At 40.9% G+C, this 22,917-nt stretch overlaps 3 protein-coding genes across 9 annotated transcripts in view; 2 read left to right on the plus strand and 1 right to left on the minus strand.

The window, feature by feature from the left end:
* Position 1: 1 nt before the first annotated feature.
* Positions 2 to 11,102, plus strand: pik3c2g (phosphatidylinositol-4-phosphate 3-kinase catalytic subunit type 2 gamma). The gene is made up of 33 exons (XM_085913406.1): positions 2 to 147; positions 791 to 1,293; positions 1,366 to 1,445; positions 1,819 to 1,976; positions 2,246 to 2,360; positions 2,423 to 2,534; positions 2,982 to 3,052; positions 3,178 to 3,241; positions 3,311 to 3,436; positions 3,501 to 3,531; positions 3,635 to 3,818; positions 3,889 to 4,011; positions 4,260 to 4,388; positions 4,453 to 4,567; positions 4,641 to 4,774; positions 4,961 to 5,149; positions 5,236 to 5,329; positions 5,400 to 5,494; positions 5,624 to 5,804; positions 5,882 to 5,989; positions 6,070 to 6,162; positions 6,274 to 6,403; positions 6,938 to 7,074; positions 7,164 to 7,333; positions 7,408 to 7,564; positions 7,636 to 7,745; positions 8,109 to 8,277; positions 8,349 to 8,467; positions 8,527 to 8,623; positions 8,717 to 8,780; positions 8,916 to 8,995; positions 9,086 to 9,211; positions 9,833 to 11,102. Exons 2-33 carry the CDS (start codon positions 838 to 840, stop codon positions 9,983 to 9,985), a joined length of 4,170 nt encoding a protein of 1,389 aa, XP_085769532.1. The 5' UTR covers positions 2 to 147; positions 791 to 837; the 3' UTR covers positions 9,986 to 11,102.
* LOC147055655 (1-phosphatidylinositol 4,5-bisphosphate phosphodiesterase zeta-1-like) lies at positions 9,356 to 21,346 on the minus strand. 3 transcript variants are annotated; one of them, XM_085913414.1, is made up of 14 exons: positions 21,272 to 21,346; positions 21,118 to 21,190; positions 20,374 to 20,569; positions 19,636 to 19,837; positions 18,526 to 18,670; positions 18,246 to 18,398; positions 16,078 to 16,287; positions 15,792 to 15,948; positions 15,031 to 15,147; positions 13,547 to 13,719; positions 13,379 to 13,426; positions 12,671 to 12,797; positions 11,375 to 11,524; positions 9,357 to 11,291 (listed from the first exon to the last, which is right to left on the minus strand). In XM_085913414.1, exons 3-14 carry the CDS (start codon positions 20,561 to 20,563, stop codon positions 11,209 to 11,211), a joined length of 1,755 nt encoding a protein of 584 aa, XP_085769540.1. In that variant the 5' UTR covers positions 20,564 to 20,569; positions 21,118 to 21,190; positions 21,272 to 21,346; the 3' UTR covers positions 9,357 to 11,208. The 3 variants fall into 3 exon arrangements, with proteins under 3 accessions (XP_085769541.1, XP_085769540.1, XP_085769542.1); XM_085913415.1 differs by having other exon boundaries at positions 9,356 to 11,291; positions 16,078 to 16,245; positions 21,118 to 21,336; XM_085913416.1 differs by lacking the exon at positions 13,379 to 13,426 and having other exon boundaries at positions 9,358 to 11,291; positions 21,118 to 21,336.
* LOC147055656 (pleckstrin homology domain-containing family A member 5-like) overlaps positions 12,007 to 22,917 on the plus strand; it is a 69,583-nt gene continuing 58,672 nt past the window's right edge. For all 5 annotated transcript variants that reach the window (XM_085913413.1, XM_085913410.1, XM_085913408.1 and 2 more), the window contains exons 1-3: positions 12,007 to 12,196; positions 12,709 to 12,814; positions 15,013 to 15,179. The gene's annotated coding sequence lies outside the window, so the exon portion shown is untranslated. The remainder of the gene's footprint in view (positions 12,197 to 12,708; positions 12,815 to 15,012; positions 15,180 to 22,917) is intronic.

Genomic DNA, 22,917 nt, shown 5'->3' on the forward strand with positions numbered 1-22,917 from the left:
AGGATGTGGTGGTTCAGGTGAGGGGAAGTAAGGTAAGTGGGAGGAGTCAATCCATATGTGTGTCACCAGCAAGTGTTCAGGTCTAACTCGCTGAGCATGATGGCCTCAATTTACAAGACAGATGGGATGAGATCCACACCGCTAATGGTAGGTCACAAGCAACTCATTTTAGTTTCATTTTATTTATCTTTTAAATTGCATTAAGGAGGACACATCTCAATCACCTTTTTATGTTTATTAACCACAACCGATTGTGTATTGTGTATATTGCACATTTGCAAGTTGAAGTCAACTTTCTTCTCTAAAAGACCCCATGCCATTTTTCAGTAAGCTTGTCGTGTTTTGTCTTGTGAACCAAGTAGACATTGTGGCGCGTTGCAGCATTTCCTGTTAAGATTTGAAAGGTTGTTAATGATTAGACTCAAACCTAAAATCAGGTCGCATACATAAAAGTAGGGAGAGTCAGTCTTTGGGGAAATCTTGGGATGAACCTAAAATGCACGAGAACCTTTAATTAGACCTTGTATAAACGTTTGAATCTGAATGTTTACTGTAATTGTAATCATTGTGTATTTTGTTTTTGCTGAACATATTTGAGCTATGAATCAGCCAATACATTTCCTGGTTCATTGAAATTCAATTTTTAAAGAAGAGGCACAGGAATGCCCGAAAGAAGGGAAACCAGTCGGCCATATGCACACATAGTTTTACAGATGGTCAATTAAAGTTCACCTACTTTTTTGTTGTCATATAATTTCACTCAAACTTTGTTGTTGTCATTTTTTTGCAGTGTGCGTGACACACTCCAGAATCAAGACACACTGGGCTTACAATGTGATGGATCCCCTTAGATCGCGGCTAGGACCACCCCCTGTACCACCACCTCGAGTGCTCCACAGACAAAATGTAAACATTGACCTCTCCGCTTCATTGCCAGCGAGTCAATTTGAGTCTCATCTTTACGAGGACATCGATATTGCTGCTGAAAATCACATCAATGATCAACTCCCAATAGTCAAACGGCCGCCACTTTTAAAATCCATCTCTGAACCGCTGACTCACGACCGAGGACATCCTCACGATGCTCAGCAAGAAAGCCGCGTGGCTCTCCGACCCCGCCGCACCGCCCCTCCGGTCCCGAGTGCCAAGGCTCCAATTGGTCAGGCCCAAATTTCCCCACCTGTACCGCCCAGGAAGCACGGGCCATTAGGCCACAACAAAAACAGGTTCTCCTGTGACCTGACTGTCCATGTGCACAAATTGACCCGCTCCAACACACAAATAGATAACTTGGTGAGTAAGCGCCATCGTTTTTCTCCTTAGAATTGACAGCGGGAAGGCCTAAACGATTGTCTTTAACATTAGGAGAAATGGGTCATCCAACTGACAGATGCTCCAGAAGGCACCACAGCGGTGATGGCTACGTTCTGTCAAGCTACATCCAAGTAAGATGTTATGCAAGAGAACAAAATGTTTTGGGCCAACTCAAGCTGCCTTTCTCACAATGACGTGCACACACTTGTTGTCAACAATACGGGGCTCTAAAGCAGCCGTGCCAGTAGACTTTTTCCGTTCATTTCATTCAAATAAACACCCTAAAAGTATATCAATGAATAATATAATTGTCATATATTCCCCCTCCCCCCTTGAGGTAGCGGATGACAATTTCATCTTCATCAAAAAGGTTTCAAAGTGCCATTTTCCTAAAATGTGTCGTGTGGACCAGCTGTAATTATTGTAATTAAAACTCCGTAAGCTGAAGAGAATGTCTTTGTTGTGCACGCCTGAGCCTCAAATTGTCTTTGTGCTTCCACCCAGTCTGCTGTCGCGCTACCCGCACACACAAATCGCTCACAACTCGGGTGTGGTGTGCGCTCGAGTGTCACGTATCCATCCAGCGCTGCTGCATCAGGTCGAGCTGACCGTCTACGTGGCGATCGAACATAAAAGTCACCAGCTACCAATTGCAACCTCAGGTATTATGTCTCAGTAGCGCTGTAAAAAAAAAAATACTCACAAAAAGATTTATTCAGATTTTGGGTGAAATTTCAGGATGTTCAAATGCCAACTCTTTTTTTTTTTTTTCTTTTTTTTAAACACTGAAGCTGAAAGTGACTAAAAGTTGCTTTTATTTGTAGCATGAACCACTTTACAAATGGCATCCCATCCTGTAATTTCACTCAAACGAGCCAGCTTTTTGTGAGTAGGGTATGTGATGTTAAATTAATGAATTGTGTTTGTCTAGTGAACAGGACGGTGCGAAGTTTAATCGAAGAGATCTTCCAGCTCTTCGATCTCACTCACAAATCCGCCGACTATTATGTGGTCAAGTTGTGCAATTCGGAAGAGTATCTTCACAAGTAAGTCATTTCACTGAGCAAACTTCTTATTTCCCCGACTGAATATTTCCACGTTTCAACAGCTACGAGTTGCTGGGTGTGCACGAGGTTGTCCAAACGCACTGCAAATTCAACATGGACCTTCCCCTTCGACTGCTCCATTCCAGCAACCTGAAACGCAGCCTGGCCAGGGATGTGAGTCACCGCCAATCGTCTCAAACGTTAATCATTGGCCAAGGAACGGCCTGCTCCGCAACATTACTGTCTTTGTTGGAAAGCAATTCCTTTATAATTTCTTTACAGTTTACTTTGTTCTGTTTTGGAGGACAGGTAAAAAATGGGTAAATAAATAAAATTACTTTAATTCCCTTTAATTATAATTGTCTTTTTAATTCATTTCATTCAAATAAACACCCTAAAAGTGCATTAATGAATAATATAATAGCCATATCCCCCCCTTTGAAGTAGTATAAATAAATAAATAAATAAATAAATAAATAAATAAAGACATTTAATTTCCTTTAATTATAATTGCCTTTTACATTCATTTAATTCAAACAAACACTCTAAAAGTCATCATCTTGCATCTAAAAGCATCAATGAGGAATATAATCATCTTTTTTTTTTTCTCCCCTCCTTGAGGTAGGGGATGACAAACCTTCAGGTCACCTCTTCAAGCTGATACGGCCAGTCTGTGTCTTCAACGCTTGCAAGTAAGCCATAGAGCGGTCACGCCCTTGGATGGGCTCTGTTTACTTTTTAATACAACTGTCATGGTGACATTTGACGTTTGTTTACAGGAAATATAGGTGTGTATGCTTTTGTGTTTAACCCCTAGGTTGAGTCTGGAGAATGTGCTCACAAGCTACAGTAGAGAGGAGGCCACGCTGATGAAAAACAAAGTCAGTCAAGAGTGTTCATGGGTAGAATATTTGTGAATGAAGCGTTCCAAAATGGGTTGATGTGTGCAGTCGGGGATGAACGTCAACGTCATGGTGGCCCACGTTCGCACCATCACCGACCTCCTGTGCGGCCTCTCAAGCGTGGAGCTGGAAGACGCCATTGGCCGGCTCAACAGAATCAACCCCATCCCTCTGGTAGGTGGACACGCCTATGTCACCTTTTCATAAGTATTCATGTATCTGATGCATCTTGTTGCAGAGTCATGAGGAAATGTCCGAATGTGAGAGTGGTGAGTAGATTTTGCATCTTTAAATATTGCAATTATGTTCAATCAATGGGGATGAAAAGCGTGCTTGGACTCCTTCAATTTTGTTCAATGGTGTGTCTTGTAGCCATGCAGGCACTGCACAAGTCCCTGCTGAAAGTCATGCAGAGCTTCTTTGCAAACTTCCTCTCCAACTTCAGAACGCTGGAAATCGCCAGCACACATCAGACTCGTGATATGGAGGACAACAGTGAATTGTTACAGTTCAATGTGGCCGCGCTCTATCAACTGCAACCTAGCTGGATAACCACGTATGACATAAGTATGCCCCAGTAAAATAAAATAAAAAAGATCCTTATGGGTTCTCTCTTTTTTTTCTAGGTTTGACTGCTTTTCTATATCCTGCCAGTTGACGTATGGAGAAACGCAGCTTTGCTCAGCTGTGGTTTCTGAAAACATCAGCACCGCTTTGTCCTTTGAGAAGAAATTACGTTGTAACCGCATGTGAGTTCTTGTTCCACGCAGCCTTTAATAAATGTTTTATTTAACGTTTTAGATTTCTTAAGCTAATCTTTTAGATGCTCACTGAGCCGCCGTCTTTCACCTTTTGTGATGTCACGTCAGGCGGCGGTTCAACCTCCAATTTTTGTCTGACTTACAGAAAACTACAAATTCTTCGGTGTTCAACTTTGCTGTTTACACTGAGGAGCAAAACACACAAATATAAACAAATATGTGTTTTTAAATGTCAGGATGGCGTTTCCTGTCCCAATAAAGGAACAGCCCTACGAGAGTATGCTGACCTTCCAGCTGATGGGTTCAAAGCGAGGAAAAAGCCCCGAGCTGCTGGCATGGGCCGTTTTACCTCTTTACAGCAACAGGTACCACAAGGATGAATAGCTTTCACCGTGTCCATCACATTGTTGACTAAAACTGTGTGCATAGAACACTGGTAAGAGGGACCATCCTGCTCAGTTTGTCCATGTTGGCTATGCTGTCTTCACCGCCCTCTCCAGCCCTGTTTGACAGCCACAGACAAACAGTGGGGGTCATCATGCAGGTGAGGCGCATTAGACAGCTTTGTGCTCTGTTCTGAAAAAACAAACTCAACTCTCTTCCACTCTAACATGCAGCTTGAGTTTCCAGATGAGGTGAATTGGATGTACCGGAGGCCCGTCGCGCTCCCTGGGTCTTTCATATTCTCTTCGCCTTGCCAAGATCTGGAAAAGAAAATGTTACAAGTCTCCAAGAAGCTCTGCCTTTCCTTGTGAGTGCAAGAAAAGCATTACAGTCACTTTTTTATCCACTTGAAGAATTATTATTTTTAGTATAATTATTATTATTATGATTATTATTATTATTACTTCTGATTGTAGTCAAGAAGCCAGAATGAATTATTTTATATTTTCCTTCCAACATTGACTTTTGGCAACTCAGTTTGGTTTCTCTTCAGCCTGTCAGAAAACGAGAAGAGCTTTCTGTGGAGTAAACGTCACAACTGTGAGAAAGCAAACACCTTCCTCCACCTGGTGTTGGGTGGCGCCCCCAGGTGGCACCCTGAGGACCTGACAGAGATCTACACGGTTGTGGATCGCTGGGCCATCCATCTTCCCGAGGAGGCTCTCTTCCTTCTCACCGATAAGTAAGGGACGACCTCTGATCCCTGCCATCATTCCACATTACCGATTCACTTAACTGAAGATTTTTTTTTTTTTTATCTTTGTGCAGTTTTCCAGATCAGACAGTGCGTGAGGCCGCTGTGCAGTTTTTTGGACAAATCCCCGATGAAGAGCTTGAGCTGTTTTTGCCACAGTTGGTCCAGGTGAGCACCATAACAGACACATCTCCTTCACTGCTATTTAGTTCATCATCATCATCATCTTGTTTTGCAGGCTCTGAAGAGTGAGTGGAAGCTGGATGGAGCTCTGGTCATGTTGCTGTTGGAGAGATCGCTAAAGAACATTCGGATTGCTCATCAACTCTTCTGGTCAGGAACCAACCAGGGATTGCGCTGTTAATATCCTGTTGTGTGAAAGTCAACACAATAACAAACGGTTCAATTGCGTCACATCAAAATATTAAGATACAGTGTGTTTCCTCGGTGCTACATTCCAAGGCTGCTGGAGGATGCGTGCACAGAGCCGCACTACCAAAGCTGGTTCGCTAAAGTGCAAGCGGCCCTTCGCTTCTGCTGCGGTCGAGCGCTGCGGGAGGAACTGGACCGAGAGACCCGTTTATTGTCTGCACTCATGCAAGTGGCCGAGAAGGTCCGGATGTCGGAGAAAACGAGACGGAAGGTCTTTTGAAGTCATCGGCATAGCTCGGATTCAGCGGCAAGTCCGACATTCTACACGCATGATGATTGTCGTTGCAGACGGTTCTGAACAAAGAAAAGGGGACCATTGAGAAGTTCTTTAGGGATGAGGGAAGCTGCTGTCTACCTCTAGATGTTGCTGTCCACGTCAAGGGAGTGGACCTGGATGTAAACGCATCACGGGATCATCACAATCAAAGCCATACATCTTGAAACAAGTGTTTTCTAATGTGAGCTTTTATTTCCAGGCCTGTAAATTTTACCACTCCAATACCTCTCCTCTGGGGGTGTCCTTCATTTGCACTGACCCGCTGGCGAAGAACATTGCTGTGATCTGCAAGGTTGGTCATAAAGCAGCACTTTATTGATCCTCGTTGGCTCTTTAGTTGGGACCTATCAAGAAGAAGTGCGAACCACGTTTTTCATAACTCAATTTGAGGCGCTTTCTTCAGACAGGAGACGGCCTGCGTCAGGACATGCTGGTGCTGCAGATGGTTCGTTTGATGGACAGGGTGTGGCTCAATGAAGGGCTGGACTTACAAATGATCACCTACAAATGTCTTTCTACTGGCGTGACTCAGGGTGAATTGATTTTTGATATTGACATGTAGCAAAGAGCTGGAAAAAAAAGTACTCTTCTTAAAAGACACCTTGAACTCTGCAGTTAAATGAGAAACATAATCGGAAAATAAGGTAATAAGGTAGCGTTGTATCAAATATTTCTAGAATCGATTAATCTGTCAATTAATCGATATGTAATTTACTGTTTATTCATCAAATCATTTAGATTTTCTATTATTTAGTGATTCAAAAGCAACTAAACGAGTAGGATTGATGGTTGTTGTTTTCCAAAGTAAAAGTAGGTGATTGAAAATGTCTTGAATTTGGTTAAACACAATTTTCACAAAGGCCTATAGAAATCAAATAATGATTACTTTTGAAACCCTGAAATCAGAAGATTTGGACAATCCCGAGTTAAAAATGGCTCTAAACAATGACTCAATTCTTAAACTGAGGCAATCCATATGATAATTGATTTGTTTGTCGATTAATCGATTAATTTTGTTGTGTCAATTTTGCGTGTTTCATTTATTGTTTATATTTGCCGGCTGACAGGCCTCATAGAAGTGGTTCCCGAGGCAGTGACGCTGGGGAATATCCAGCAGGAGTGGGGTCTTGGTGGGACCCTCCGACATGACACCCTGGAGAAATGGTTCCACATGTGGAACAAAACCGAGGAGGACTACGAAAATGTCAGGAGAGCTCCCGAATAACCGATAAAAGTCGACCTCCAGGACTCATTGTTAATTCCCGCTTCTGTTTGCCTACCACTTGTTTTCAGGCTGTGATGAGCTTCATTCACTCATGTGCAGGTTGGTGCGTGGCCACCTTCATTCTGGGCATTTGCGATCGCCACAACGACAACATCATGTTAACGCACAGCGGCCACATGTTCCACATCGACTTTGGCAAGATCCTGGGCAATGCGCAGAAGATCGGAAACTTTAAAAGGCCAGTCAACAGGAGTGAAATTGAACGCAAAATGCTGAAAGAACCTTTCATATCTTTGACTTTTAACAACGCAGGGACCGATCACCTTTCATCTTCACATCGGAGATGCAGAACTTCATCACAGGCGGTGGGCAGAAGCCTCAACGCTTGCATCGCTTTGTGGAACTCTGCTGTGAAGCTTACAACATCATCAGATACAGATCTGGCCTCATACTCAGTTTGCTGGAACTCGTAAGACCAACACTCTTATATCGCGATAGTTGTGAAACTCTTCTTAGGTTGTGTGTTTGCATTGTCCCCAGATGACCAATGCAGGAATGCCTGAACTGAAGGACTGTCATGACCTGCAATACGTCCAGAGAAACCTCAGACCTCACGACACTGACTTGGAAGCCACATCCTATTTCACAAAGTAAATGAACACGTAAAAAAAAAAAAAAAAAAATTAAGCCTTCAAAAAAATGCTGCTAAAGATTCATTAGATGTTCCCAATTGTGTTGGATGGAAATTTTGAAACAAATAATGGCACCTTGCATATTTTAGTGGAAGGGGGTGGGGGGAGTGCCCCTACAGCCCCTCCTCGCTCCGCCAGTGATGATCATTCTACTTCACACTTGTTTGCTTGTCCCTTTATCTTGTTGATGTACTCCAACATCATCGTGAAATGACATGCGGAGGTCCTGGAACACTTACCAAGTCTCCAGCGCCTCTTAGTCTGCACCGAACTGGGTTCCTACTCATGTTGATCACTGAAACAGTCACATTGTGTTTTTAGGAAGATCAAGGAGAGCATGGGTTCTGTCGCGGTCAAGTTAAACTTCTTGACACACAGCATGGCGCAAGGGAAGAAGCCAGCAGCCCCCACCCGGGATGGCGTTCCCGCTCCGAGCACCAACATTCAAGATGCCGTCATTCGGGATTTTACCATCAAGGACAAAGTTGCGGTGAGACTGAGTTATTATTGTTGTTGTTTACAACTGAAACAGAAGTTTGTTGCTTTTTTTTTTCCCCCCAGATCTATGACCTAAAAGTGACCATTGACGATGGCTTTTGGTATAACCAAATGACATTTGAGGACTTTGAGATGATCCACAAGCAGCTGCAGAAACATTTTATTGAATCTGCTCTGCCTCAGTGAGTCCGCAGTCCATTACACTCTGGTACCTTCTGGTTCTAGTTCTTTTCATTTCCAGGTTCCCGTGCTGGTATATGATGTCATTCACCCCTAACAGAAAGATGGTTCTGCTCAATAAATACCTCAAACAGCTTTTTGAGGGACCTTGCAAGGGAGTATGTCTGCTTGATGCCTTTTGTGTTATGTCAATTTTTGTCTTCTATCTTTTTTTTTTTTTTTTACATTATATGCTAATCTTCTGGTTTCAGAATGAATTTGTGTGCAGCTTGTTCTTAGATGGACCCAAAATGGTTAAAGAATCTGGGGTACAAGGTAAATAAATGTTACAGGCTGAGTTTCAGCAGATGTTTTGACAAAGTTTATTCTACTGCATCATACTTTGATGTTTCTCTCAGCTTTCTGATGAAGCAATCGCATTGGTCGTCAACTTGTGATTTCTCATTACAGGGGCCTCTCCTCAAATCCAACTGTCCATTTCTTACAATGAGTGCAAGCTCTGGGTCTTGGTAAAACACCTCAAGAACATTGTGAGTTTGCCACGTGGAATGAAAAACAGCACGTTCAATGTTTGTTCTCATGAATTTCAAAGACTTTTTTGTTGTTGTAATTATTTACAGAAGATGGCCAACGGCTCCAATCCTGATGCCTACGTGGTCACGTGTCTGAGACCCGACCCTCAGCGGAAGTCCAAGAGAAAGACTAAAGTAGTGCGGAATAATGACAACCCTACATTCAATGAACTGGTACAAATATATATATTTTTTTATAACAGTATAGTGATAAAATGACATGGTGTCATGAGCAAGCCTGATGATGTCACACTTAACTTTTACTGACCAGCGTGCGTTTCAGCTAATCTAAAACAATGCCAAGAATATTCACAAAATCTGAAATGAGTGTGATTTTGGATGTGGTTTACCAAAATACATCCTTCGAAAATGAAATCTCATATTTGAATCTGCTATTGAAAAAAATGCTTTTAAATTTGACTTTAAGCTTGCATACAAAACTAGTAAAAAGCTCGGAATTTGGGGAGAGGTAGTGTACACCCTGGAAAATAGACAAACTACAATCGCACTTATGAAGAATTGAGCTTTTAATGAACATAACGTTACGCTGAAGTAACTGGATAAAAGTTTTTGCATCAGGAATTTTTTTTACATCACGTATGTAGGTAGTAAATAGAATCCATCAGACTGCACAGGATGAAAATATATATCTAAATAGAAACAAAATAACTGTACATTTAATACAATAAGTACATATTAAAACATCATTGTAAAATGGCGGAACAAAACCTGATGAACTAGAAGCTGCTCAACTTTTCTGAAAGTTACAGCTGACATGCAGAAAACTTTTCACAGTTGGAGTACAACAATGTGCCATTGCTGTATGGAATGGTGCTGGAAGTGAGTGTGAAGAGCAAGAAGACGTTTGTCGCTGCCACCAACATCAAACTGGACGAGGAGCTGCTCAACAAGGAGACTTGGTTCACATTGAGAAACTCGGCACTCTGACCTGAGTTGCTGCACTGCAGGCTAGTAGCCGAAAGGGGGCGCAACCACAATGCCTCTTGTCTCAACTACAACGCAGTGAATAGGACTGTGGATCAAGTTACAACTGCAAAAAACTTTTTTTTAATAGCAGTGACTGAAAGCACCGTTTTTTTTTTTTTTTTATGAATGCCAATCAAATGTTGAATCATGGAGATAAAGGTAATATAGTTTTTTCCCCCTATAGATTTATTTTCTCTTGTCACATTTAATATATAAGAAACGTTTTCTTTAAAATATTTGTTAAGGTAAAATTATTTTTTTTGTACTTATTTTTTACAACAAAGTAAAAACTTTGTGTTTTTTCCCTTTTTTGGTGGTACGGACTTAGTGCAAAATATTTACCACAGGTTTAAACATTAAAAAAAGAAAACTTCAAAATAGTTTTTTCCACAATGTCCATAACCCAATAACTTCAACTCTGTCTTAAAATGGCAGAAGACTGTTTAATGCCGCATGAAGCTGCATTTGTCCAACAAAACTGCACCTATTTCCTTTTGCATGCATCTTTTACAAATAAGTTAAAAAATAAAAACACCTTTGGCTATTATGAGTAATACCCACCTAGCCACGATATCACCTACTGATCACACAGCTCCTAATTTTATCTTAATGGCATCCTGCTGACAGCTCTCCTCTCACCGTCTGCTTTATTGGATTTGGTTATAAAGCCGAACAGAAATAGATTTTTCTTCACTGGATTTACTTCAATAATGTATGTATACCTCTGTGGATGCTATTTATACGATTCCCTGCTTGATCACTCACGTGGGAGGGGAGTGATGCTTCAGGGGAGCTTTTGTTTTTTAATACAGTAGAGGCCGTGGAGCATTACTGTTACCTGGCAAGTGTCAAATTTATTGTTCTGAGAGGGAAAACAACTTTGCTCGCACTAACTTAAATCACAGCAATTTTAAATTTGTTACGGAAAGCTACAACCTCACTCGAGGGATTTTGCCCATCACTACAGTTTATAGATATTGCAGGACTGCTTTTTTAGTGTTTTGGTCTTTTTTTTTCCATGATGCACTGGGAGGAATATAGCGTATCTATTTTCTTATAATAAAACCGGTATTTATAACTGAGGCTTTGATTTATTTGCATCCGTTTGTTGTTGCTCTGCTACACTCGTCTCTGTTGGCAGCGTTTGTGTTCTTTTTTTTTTTTTTTTTGGGTGGGCCTATGTTTTAGGAATACCAGACGTAAACGAAAAGAGAGGCTGGATCCAAACTGCATCCGGATCGGGACTGAAGAGGTACCCAGCGATAGCCTGAAGGTAGAAAAACAATAATATAGAGTGGGGGGGTCAAGGTTCAGATAGATGAAATGCAACAAATAGAAGTGTTGACAGACCTCTTTTCAGGCTGCTGAAAGGCAGCGTGTACTGGCCCACAAAGTCACTGGACAGAAAGCCGGTCTGGTCTCGGACACAAAAGCGGATGAGACACAGGTCGGGAATGCTGATGCGGAAGTTCATGTCGGAATCCCAGTAGGGGTTCAAAGCTGCAATCGTCATCAACTCCTTTACTCAGTTTTACTGGAAAGCGCAATTCCTTCAGAAATGCCAGTCACATGCTAGCATTGGCTGAATTGCCAAATAGATACGTATCAATGACACCAATTATGAATGCCTATTATTTTACCCCCTAAAATTATCGAAGAATTTGGTACAACACTGCAATAAATATAAGGTACATTCAACTATCCATTTTCTATCACATTTGGCCTTTGCAGGTTTTTGGTGGGGTATATTCTCCATAACCGGGGGCAAAAAAAAAAAAAATTCAAGTAAACATAAGGGGAAAGACGAATCCCCAGGTGCTGAAATGCACGGGGGTCCAAATCCAATGTGCTCCCCTGCAGGAGCCAGAATCACTGTATAAAATGGCCACCAAGCCAGCCAGGTATTCCATCTCCCAGCATGGCCCACAAAATTAAAAGGTGTGGCTGATCAGCCACTTGATGAATGCAAGGCTGGAGGAGGTGTGGAAAAGGAGAACAATGGAGCAGAGGCATAATGAAGTGCAACACTGTGGCACCTTTGTGGATTTTTTTAATTTTATTAAACCGACCAGTGGCGTTGACTGTAATGCAATTAAGTTTTGATCTTGTTTTATGCATTTTAATATTTTTATTTATGATTCCGATTTCTTTCAACTTCCTTCCACATTTGAGGTAGGCAGCACTCTTAATTGTCCTTATTGTGAACAAACACTATAGAAAATGTATGGGTGGATAAATAAATAGACTTTTGCACCTTACCACAGTTTGTTTTTAGACTTTGGCATACTGGTCACTGAATGTCTATTTGAGGTCATTGAAAAGCAATGCCAAATAATGCACAGTTAGTGTTGACAATTCTTGCGTGATGATGTTTTGATTTTAACCTTCAACAATCCCGACTTTTCTAGCAGGGTGGAAATTCTTAAAAACAGTTGGAACGACCACAGACTGCACAAATGAGACCGAAAGCTCTCAGCTTAATTTTGAAATGAATGTCAAGGTTGACAAAGTGATGAAGCATTCAAGTTGTCAATTAACTCTGACACACACACACACACACACACACACACACACACACACACACACACACACACACACACACACACACACACACACACACACACACTTTGATGCTGATGTACTTACCGTTGTTTTTGACTGTGCTTGTGTTTTTTCTGTTGCAGTCCGATCCGATTCCGTGGATCTCAACTCTGACGAAGGGGTCCAGATTCTTCCTCAGTTTTGGAAGCGGTAAATTGGACCCACATATAACCTGTTGGCAGGCACATGGTATGTACATAGTAGCATCTTGGATTGAACTTCTGGCTTTAAAAAAAAAACTAAACATCCCATTGCATCAATTTGCCAATTTCATGCTAAACACAAACGAAAAAGCAGGTGTTAGTTTTCCTGAGTGCATGAATAATTTACAAGGGTGTATCACTGAATGTTATTCAAAATCCCCACGGCGTCGACTAGGTCGACACCACAAAGTTTCCCTTGAAACGATCAAATAATAAAAAGTGACAATGTGAATAAAGGTGATGCTCTCCCCCGCCATCGCAGCATACAATGCACTGTATTTATTATTTCAGCCATGCAGCCAAGAAGTTTTCCTCTTTGTGCGAGCTTCTCTCTTGAAAAATAGTCTCTGGTGAGCTTTTGTTACAACTAAAAGTTTGTTTGTCTTGTTTTTAAAGAATTACATTGTGAATGGAAATCAATTGAAGCGTGGCAATCGCTATGGAATTTTCCATTCAATGACACCGTTTGATATGCTTCATGCTTTGATGTGGGGTTTTTTTTCCCCAAGACAAAGGCTCTGACAGAAGTTTAATTGATCAAGGTGGATACCTGGGGCCGACTCCCACTCTGCCCCCACCATCGCATGACACTGACCATCTGCATGGTTAAGAACAAAGTTGAAAAACAAGCCACATGTATCAAATAAAAATCCTGGAAGCCTAACCACAATATATCTCGAAGGCATCAGTTAAGCGTTGTGTTGCCAAAAAGCAATACCTTGAGCAGCAGGAGTGTTGGTGCAACACCACGTTGACTGCAGCTTGGATCAAAGCTTCTTTCACGAGACATGAGCACAGCAGGCTTAAGGACGTAGCCGCAGCCTCCGTTGTCTTGGAAACGGCCATCATTAAGGTCCATGGCCAATCCTGGGGACTGGAAATTAAGTGCCACTGTAAAGTACAACAGGGTGTTAGTTGGATAACGAAAAGGAAAATATCATCACTTTTTAAATGTGAGATGATTCGATGACTTTCAGCCATCCTCTGAGGCATTTGAGAACACCAAATGAGCGAGTTGCACTTCACTCGCTGTCATCCGTTTTATGCCAAATCGAGTGAAACGTCGTTTTCGAAGAAAGCCAGCAAATGACAACTGTGATCTTTTTGGCAATCTTTCTAGCACGTCATAATTCTAATCGTCACTTGTAACCACTCGTCTGCATCACTTGAGAGAATGTTCCGCTGATTTAACGGAGATTGATCCATTCTAGCCTGTCTGATGCTGCGACATCTTTCAGCATAGCAAAATAGTCTGCAGGGCTTCATGTCAGGCTCGCTTTGTGGCAAGCCAGAGAGGCAGTAGACAGAACACAAAGTAAAACCGGCTTCAAGGCTGTGACTTTTTATGGCAATGTGCAATCAGGCACTGCTGGTATCCAGCAAGAAAATTGACAAACAAAAAAGGAACAGGTGGTGAATTGCAAGAAAATTTTCTTTTCACTGCTAATTCATACAATTCCCCTCATTCACCTGACGCAATATTTGTCTTGTCCTCCATAAATGTTAGGAGCTTATCCCCTCACCTTATACGCAACAGTCATCTGGAGTTCATCTTTCATAAAGTCTATGTTGCACATTCATCACTGTTTCATGCAAAACATTTTTTTTACAAACAAAAAGGAAATCCTGCTTTTCAAATTAAAAATATGGTGACAATGAACTCAAGTCACCTCATTTCATAGCAAGCAGCAGGTTGGTGGTTAGTTTCAAGCTTCTTAAGGCTACTCCCCCGTTAGGTTTACTGTGAACTACACGTTGTGGATTTATAACAACCCAACTTTTCCGTTGCTAGCCTAATGGTAACACGCAAGCATTGGCCAACACAATGCAAAACGCCATAGATAGGCGAGCAAATGGCATCAACACAAACAGTTCCTCAAAATAATGGACAATATAGCGAAATTTCCAGTCATATATTCTTTATCCTCTGCAAAAAACAACCTTTTATTATAGCAGTTTACTAAGTCAGCTGTGAAAGACTTCTTAATGTACAATATTATTAAGAGCTCGATCATTTTTTTTTTGCTTGGCATTGGAAAATGTGGATAAATGGCATACCCATATAACAGTGACATACGATGTAAGATACAAGCATTGTCACGGAACAAATTGAACTCATATCCCAGGACACCACTGAATAACATTTTCCCAGACATAAGTACTTGTCCCTGTGTGTCAATGCAGATCGTCTCTTTGACCCACCGAGCTGCGAGCCAACGTTCCAGAACTCTTGAGGGTTGTAATTGGACGAGGATGTCCTGGAGCCCGCTGGATAAATCCTGGTCAAGAATCTCTGGTTGTGCAGAACAAAGTCTTTACCTGAAGACAAAGCACGAGCCACATTCAATAAGGTGAAAAAAAACGTTTTAGAATAAATTGCTGTTAGTATTGGGTAGTTGGGGAGGCTGCCGATACCAGCCGCCGATACTTCAGGCAAACTTAATCTGACAATACTGCAGCAGTTTGACACACTGGCAAAACCATCTGTGTCAAAAAGGAAGGTCTTTGTTTACATTTTGTCGTCATTGTATACTGTAAATCAAAAGTACGAGGGCTATCGCAAAACCTTGTTGAACATCCAGAACACATTCACTCAACATTGTGGCTAAAAGAAAATCACTTGTAGGGATGAATCACTGCAACTTTCTTTTGACGTTGTTTTTCCTAAAGCACGAAAGCCGTAGTGAAAACGCTCCAGTTGATAATAAATTTTTGTCTTGTACTTCCGTGACAATGACGAGGCCAACTTTTGCTAATTTTCTCCCGAGTGGACTCTCAGTCATATGTTATTTCGGTATGCCCTTTAGAGAATTATGACCAAAGATGAATGCTTTAGAAGTCAAAAAAATAAATGAACTCCTGCTGGGATTTCTCTTTGAGCTCACAGTGGTTGTGAATCATTCAAATCTGCCATTCTCACCAAAATGATGCTGCTTGGCTTCTTTTTTTAAGAGTGACTATACCTGAAACTTTGGCCAGCTTGCGGGCTTTTTTCTCAGCCATGGATGTGTTCTCACAGGACTTCTGACTGTCTTTGGAATGACTGAAGCTGGTGAACTTCACAGACACAGTGTATATGACGAGGTCGGACAGAGCGTCCGCAACCACCACCTTCTTCTTCTGCTCATTGCGTTCAGATGCACAGAAACAAGAGAGCAGTCACGTCTTTGCAATAAGATGGCAGACATTCGAGTTTTTCTTCACAACGTCTTAGCTTTTTTAATATCAGCTACAACAGCCCTGACTCACTTTCTTTTTTAAGCTTGACTTTCTCAGGGACCAGAACCTTGATCTGCTCGGTTGATCCACCTCATCCTCTTCTTCTTCCTCCTCTTCCTCCTCCTCCACCTCCTCCCAAACCTCATCTGCACTGTCTTCTGCCTCTGTCCCTGTTGCTCCATCTATTCTAGCATTGGGCTTTAGTTTTTTATTCTTGATCAGGATCTTATACTTTAGGTCCTGCGTGACCATTTATACACACACATACACACATACCATGTATGTGGGACATTGTCACTTTACAAACACTCACACAGACACACACACACACAGACACAAATATATATATATAATATATATATATATATATATAAATATATATGAGGGGTGTAAAAAAAGAATTGAATTGAAAAAAAAGTGCATTGGTACACAAATATAAGAATCAGCCTAATCATAGTTTGAACGGGTTAAAAAACACTTAAAAAGTAAGAAATCAGTATAAATTGCTTTGACATTTCTGAGTTTCTTTTTGTAATTGTTTGGACTTTGGAGCGCTTGTACATGTGCTTGGCTGTTAAGAAATATGACAAAAGCGACAAATATATTTCTTTTTAGTCTTTAATGAATCTCTTTGGCACAAATTAATTTATATTGTAAAGGGATTATAATAATCCACTTTCAAAAATAAACCCATTGCATCAAAGCTTTGATTTTTTTTAGAATCAAATAGTAATCTCACAAAATCGAACCGAATCATGGATTGAGATATGTATAGAATCATACTTTATTAGACAGATGCACCCCTAATATATATGTATATTTTTGTATGTGTATATATTTATATTTATATCCAATATGATTTTATTGTGATAAATATTGTCTCGCTTGAGGATAAGTGGTTCAGATAACGGATGGATAGATTTTTCTTCTGTATAATTTTTCTGATATAAAATGTTTGATTCCAAGTAAGAGATCTTAATTTCAGAAAGGCTAAAGAAGTTTGTAAACTTCCTTGTTGTATTAAATCTCTGGGCTCCACATCTGCAGTAGTGATGCATCATCATGGTGCATGTGTGAGGTCTGCTCGTTTCACCATCCAAACAATGAAATTGCCCATTATTGCACTTATTCCCAAAGGGAAAATTCAATCTTGCATCACCAATTCAGCATGCGTAAGCATTTTATTTTATTTTTTTGCCAGTGTTCCTCCTGAAGTTAACATTATGCATACAACGCCCCCCCCCCCCCCCCCCCCCGATACCTAATATTTACAACTAGGACTATAATTATAATTACAGCAGTGCCTTGAGACTCGAGCGAGCAGACCTTTTTGAGATAGGAATCGTCGCTTGATCAAATTTTCTTTGACTAGTGGCAGTGAAGTGAACACAATCAATATGCAGCAATTATTAAAAATTGAACAATTCTTTAAAAAAGGCTTTGAGCTTTTCAATGGCATTCCAAATTAAAGTTTACTGTCAAATAAAACAATTTGTGTATTTAAAACAACCACATAAATTTGCCTTTCAGGCAGGTAGCTTAATGCTAATCAGCATCAATTGACCAAAAACAGTGTAGCAACAGTATGTAGACTAACAATAAAACTCATATAATCTTGATCATCTGCGTAGAACAACTAATATTAGTACCATAATTAACGAGCTCAGAGAAGAGCTAAGTCGTAGGCAGGACACGTGTGATTAGTTGCTATAATTCAAATTGGATTTATAATTATGCTATTTTTGTCTTTCAAGGCACCACTGTAGTTTTCTAGCACTCAGTGCCACAGATTTCGCTTTTCATTCGATAAAGATGACCTTTCTTGAAGAAGCTTTGAGAGCCATGAATCAAACTCTAACTCAATGCAAAAACTTTCTTGCGATAAATTTTAAATGACAAATATGAGCGGCTCGGAGACGAAAAAAGCCTGCAAAGCATCTCCTCAAACAGAAATGCCCTTCATCCAACTCATCATATTGGCAATAGGCTGAAGTGCACATTATCCCTCAATCTGCTGTTCAGTCATGGCTGATGCAATGTTTTGACTGGAGAAGTCGGAATAAACTAGAGTAGTTTGGAGCTGACAAAGAATAAATAATGTCTCAATGCAAAACTGTTACCAAAAAGATTTAAACTATCTTCAGTGGAGCTTAACTGTTACTCCAATTACATGATGGCTTGTTTCCACATAATCTTACATTTGGGCTTGGAAGGTCTCCCGGGGGCGGGTGATCCAAGCGCACATCAACCAGCTTGTTTCCTAGTATGGAGGTGAGGTGGAGGGCCATGACTTCTTGCTGCTCCTTGGAACAATGATTCTCCAGAGACAAGATTACCGGGTAAATAGATGCCTGCCAGAAAACAATCAGGGCATTGAAGCATTTTCAATTGGCATGCATCTATGAGAGATGCTTGAAGCTAACATACCTCAGGAGATGGGGTCAATAGGAACACTTGAAGGTACTTGAAGGTACTGACCTCAAAAGCATACTGTCCCACAGTTGCAATAACGTCCTTGAAGAGAATCTTTGTGGTCAGGGTGTAACCATGGTAGACGATAGGCTCCATACCTGGTCCGTTCCAGCAGTCTATCTCCAGACAGCGGCAGCCTTTCCTCAAAGCACTTTGAATGCAAATATTAATTAACGTACAACACCGAATGCCTTGAAGCATCTCGACAATAAATTGGGCGTCTCCATAAAATGAGAATAATCTGATGGGTACAATAATGCTTTTTCCATTATGGTTCAGCTCAGTCTCCGATTTGGTTTGAAGTCCCAAAATGTCTGACGCAAACCTTTTATCATCTTTTTGTTGTATGATCTGCCTCAATAAAGGTTATCTGGGGAAAAAGATTTACCAGAATAATTTGTTTAGTTATATCATGGGATGCATTCTTGGGCAGATTTGCAACCTATGAAGCCGATGCCCTGGAAGGCGTCCCAAAACGCAGCCTAGACCGCCATTAAATGGACGGTTAAGGTGAGAGATTTCCTTGTTACCCTTTAAAGAAGTGAGGCAGAACCAAAGGTCGCTGATACAAGCTTGTAAAATATCATTACTGATTATCCTAAATTCAGAAGGGCTCACAACTTCATAGGTTGCCTGTCCTTATTAAACAGGACAGGTTAGCATTTAGAATATCGTAACTATCCATCCGTTTTCTCCCGCTCATCCTGTTCAAGGTTATAGGTGACACAGAGACTGGCTGCATTCTGGACTGGTCACCAGTCACTTGCATGATTTACAGTACATGGACAACCAACATGCAGCCTGTCACTTATAAGTTAACTAGGACTCTAGGTTTAACATAAATGGCACTCATATTTTCTTAAAATGCAAGATTCAGGCCATGGAAGCGAAGGACAAACACTAGGTCATCTTGCCGCCTGGCTTTCAATCGTCCATCCATCCATCCATCCATCCATGCATCCATCCATCCATCCATCCATCCATCCATCCATCCATCCATCCATCCATCCATTTTTTTATCGCAAATCATTCTGCTTTCCAATCAACTCTCTCCCACGTGAATTTGTGAAACCATTTAACTGGAAGGCACATGGTCAAAGTATGCCAAAGACTTACCAAATGTAGGCAGCCAGGTGGCTTTTGCCAATGAGTTGGTCTCCTGTCAAGTAGGTGTTGTGCGATGAAGAGATAAAGTAGCTGCTGAGTGGCTGATTCATGTCTTGGTACACAAACTTGTGGGATTGATTGAAAACACAGCAGTCTTTGGACTCCATGTAGCGGTGGAAGCCTTCAAATGTCATGCACTGACTTCGTATGGCTGCAAGAGCATGAGCAAACAAGGTTACAATTAGGGCGGCCATTTTCTATCCTGCCAATCAATCTCGGGGCACATAGACAATTAGATCTCAATTTCTGTGATGCGTAGTGTAAATCTGCGGAGACGTGTTATTTCGTAGATGCCATTTTAGTTGATTATCAATTTTAGGTTTGAGTTTGTTTCTGATCTTTTGGCAGCGACACTATCGCAATTTGTCTTTGAGTCCGAATGTGTGGTAGTGACATCATATAAAAAAATATATATGGTGCGAATGTTTGTAACCTCAAAATGTGGCAAATCTATTCAAATATTACCTTCAAAAACCCAAAGAGATCCTTAACAGACCTCGGAAGTTCCACTCTAGCTTACAAACGCTTTTACCAGTTCAAATGGTGTGAGTGTACCAAATATCGTGATCATTGAAGTGTGTGGCAATGTTGTCCTTTACAACAAATCACATCAATGCTTCCCAAGGCTATATTCCTGTCATGGAGGCCGCCCGCAGCTCGCCACGTCCCACGGCTCTCTTCACTCACCAGCCTCTTCGATTTCATATCTCTCGATCAAGCTCTGGACCGTGGCCTCGTCGGCTGCGAGCTCCAGCTGCTCCTTTCGGAGAAACCTGAGCAGGGAGCAGGCGGGTAGCGTGGTCTGGCCTGAGGCATAATTGTTGAAGAGCTTCTTGATATCGCCTCTCCTGGTGGACGGGGGCTTGCTTTTTCTCATTTTGATCTGCAAACAATTTTGTAGACTTCCAATCCCCATTTGAGCCTCTTTAATGATATAACAATCATGATTTTTTTTTTTATACGCTAGTGACTTTCCCCTGTGCTTCCTATCAGTCATTCCTACTATCCTACCTTAATGCATCTCACCCTCCCTCTTTTTACCCTTTGTTCTACAGCCCATCACAATTGTGACACTAGCTCGAAGAAAAAAAAACGTTAATGGGTGCCCAGCAACAGACAGCTCACTCGGTGAATCTGATCTCCATGCATTGCACACTAAAGAACAGAACCTGCTTTCACCTTCATTAACACACAGGGCATCCGTGCCAGCGGTGCACATGAAGGAAACAGGCTCTGCTGTTCAAATCCAGTTTGTCACTTTAAAAAAAAAAAAAAGCCTTGTGAAATGCTGCCTGGAGAATCAAATTACAAGGGAACAATTGGAAAGGCTGGACAGCTATGCATTTTCATGTCACCGCCCACACTGCCCAAAAATGTTGACTTTAAATGCAGTAAGAGGCATTTTGCTTCATGGAACAAAGTGTTTCATACCTGCAGCAGTCCCTCGGCTTGAATGAACAAACACGGACGTTATTGACATCTTCGTTCCTTCAGACTCTGAATACTAAAGATGGATGAAATATCCCTGTGTATCATTATTCCGACTTGTCAGCAAGCCCTTTTCTCTTTACTGGTGGCTACATACCGCTTTTAACTTGCCAAAGGGTGCTGATTTAAATATTTACTCAGCTCTGCTCTGTTTCCATTTTGATTGCCTTTTCAAGTTTCTTTTTTTTTAAACTCAAAAAATACCCCCAGAATTTGGTGCTCTATAATATATGACATCACCTTTCAAGTTTCTTCTTGATGACATCATCTTAAAGTTGATCACATCATTTCAAAGGATTCTCTCCACCAATTCCCGTGGAAATGCTGCCAAACAATAACCAGAATTTCTTAGTTCAAATATACCATATGGTCCCTATGGAAAGAGGTCCAAGCATATTTCAAGTGTGTGTGTGTATGGGAGGGGGGGTCACTGCCCCAGTGGCCCCCCTCAGCTTCGCCAGTACTGCTTTCGAAATTAAAAAGTTGCAGCCAAGCCAGATGCAATAACAATTATACAATAAATGTTCATAAAGAAGGTATTGCATGCTTGCCAGCTTAATTTAGTTTGAAATTTAATCTCATTTTCTCATCCTTGTGTTCCACTCCCCAAAAGTGCTGCAGTGCTATACTATATAACATCACCTTTAAACTTTGGTCTCACATTATCAAAAAGAATTTCCCATTGTATTTCTGGAAAAAAAAAAAACATTCTAAAATATTCTTACGTTGTAAAATATAGAAATACAAATATAACACCTTTCTGTTGTTGTGTTCACAATGCATTGCTATAATAATCAAACATTATATAAGATGCAAAACAATTGGATCACAAGCATTATATTGGATTGTCTTTTTCAACAGGCTCGTGCGGAATATCGTTCAGCCGTTACCATAGCGACAACCATTCCTCATCCGAAGCTTATCAATGTAGCAATCTATGTTAAATGTATGGCCAGAACCTGGATACCCCGTTAAGTATATTTCAATATGTTTATTATTGCCCCATAACAAGAGTATTTTTAGTCGTACCTGTAAAACAGGCTCATTATCCTTGCAAAGGCAGACAAGTTCCATGTTGCATCTCATTAGACGTGCGGCTTATTGGCTGCTGTGGCTGTGGAGTGTTTATAGAACAGCAAGTTTAAAGTCAAACACAATGACAATTTTTCTTTCTGGCATGTTTGGTAGGAAAACAGAAATACATTTGACCATAATATGTGGATAAAGATGCTACCTATATGTTGCTTGGTAACCAGGACGTTAACTTGACATATATTTTATTGAAGTCATTGTCACGTGCTGCCAATTTGACAGCTCATCTTTTTTTTTTTTCTATGCACTGTGTAATGTGGATGAGATTATTGCACATTCTACACGAAGCCTACACGCGCTTGTGGGTGGCAGTTATGAATATTATGTCCAAAAAAAACCCAACTTTTGGCACAATGTTTGACTGATTTAAATTTATTCTGTATCTGGTAGAAATGTATGATTACATGCTAATCTGACAACATGGGGTAGTGGTCAGCGCAGCGGCCTTACAGTTGAGAGGTTTTGAATTGAAATCTCTAAAAATATAAAAATCTTCAAAAGCCAAAAATGTTACTCAATATGTAATTGGAAGTGCTGTGCTGTTTTTTATGAGCATGATTACTGCTGCAGGGTGCACTGATCACATCAGTAGTTGCCACAGTGTTGTTGATTTTAAGATACATTACTTAAAGAAAAAAAAAAATCCACATT

Source organism: Syngnathus leptorhynchus, chromosome 6, assembly GCF_054491065.1.
Source record: "Syngnathus leptorhynchus isolate UIUO chromosome 6, UIUO_Slep, whole genome shotgun sequence".
NCBI lineage: Eukaryota > Metazoa > Chordata > Actinopteri > Syngnathiformes > Syngnathidae > Syngnathus > Syngnathus leptorhynchus.

Bases quoted from the DNA above. Each gene is read 5' to 3' on its own strand.
- pik3c2g (XM_085913406.1), top strand. From the start codon at position 838: ATGGATCCCCTTAGATCGCGGCTAGGACCACCCCCTGTACCACCACCT. The intron at 1,446-1,818 runs GTAAGATGTTAT...GCTTCCACCCAG, and splicing joins TTCTGTCAAGCTACATCCAA to TCTGCTGTCGCGCTACCCGC. The intron at 6,404-6,937 runs GTGAATTGATTT...GCCGGCTGACAG, and splicing joins TTCTACTGGCGTGACTCAGG to GCCTCATAGAAGTGGTTCCC.
- LOC147055655 (XM_085913414.1), bottom strand. From the start codon at position 20,563: ATGAGAAAAAGCAAGCCCCCGTCCACCAGGAGAGGCGATATCAAGAAG. The intron at 13,427-13,546 runs GTATTGCTTTTT...TTAACCATGCAG, and splicing joins CAACACTCCTGCTGCTCAAG to ATGGTCAGTGTCATGCGATG. The intron at 11,525-12,670 runs GTAAGTACATCA...TGACGATTGCAG, and splicing joins AAGCACAGTCAAAAACAACG to CTTTGAACCCCTACTGGGAT.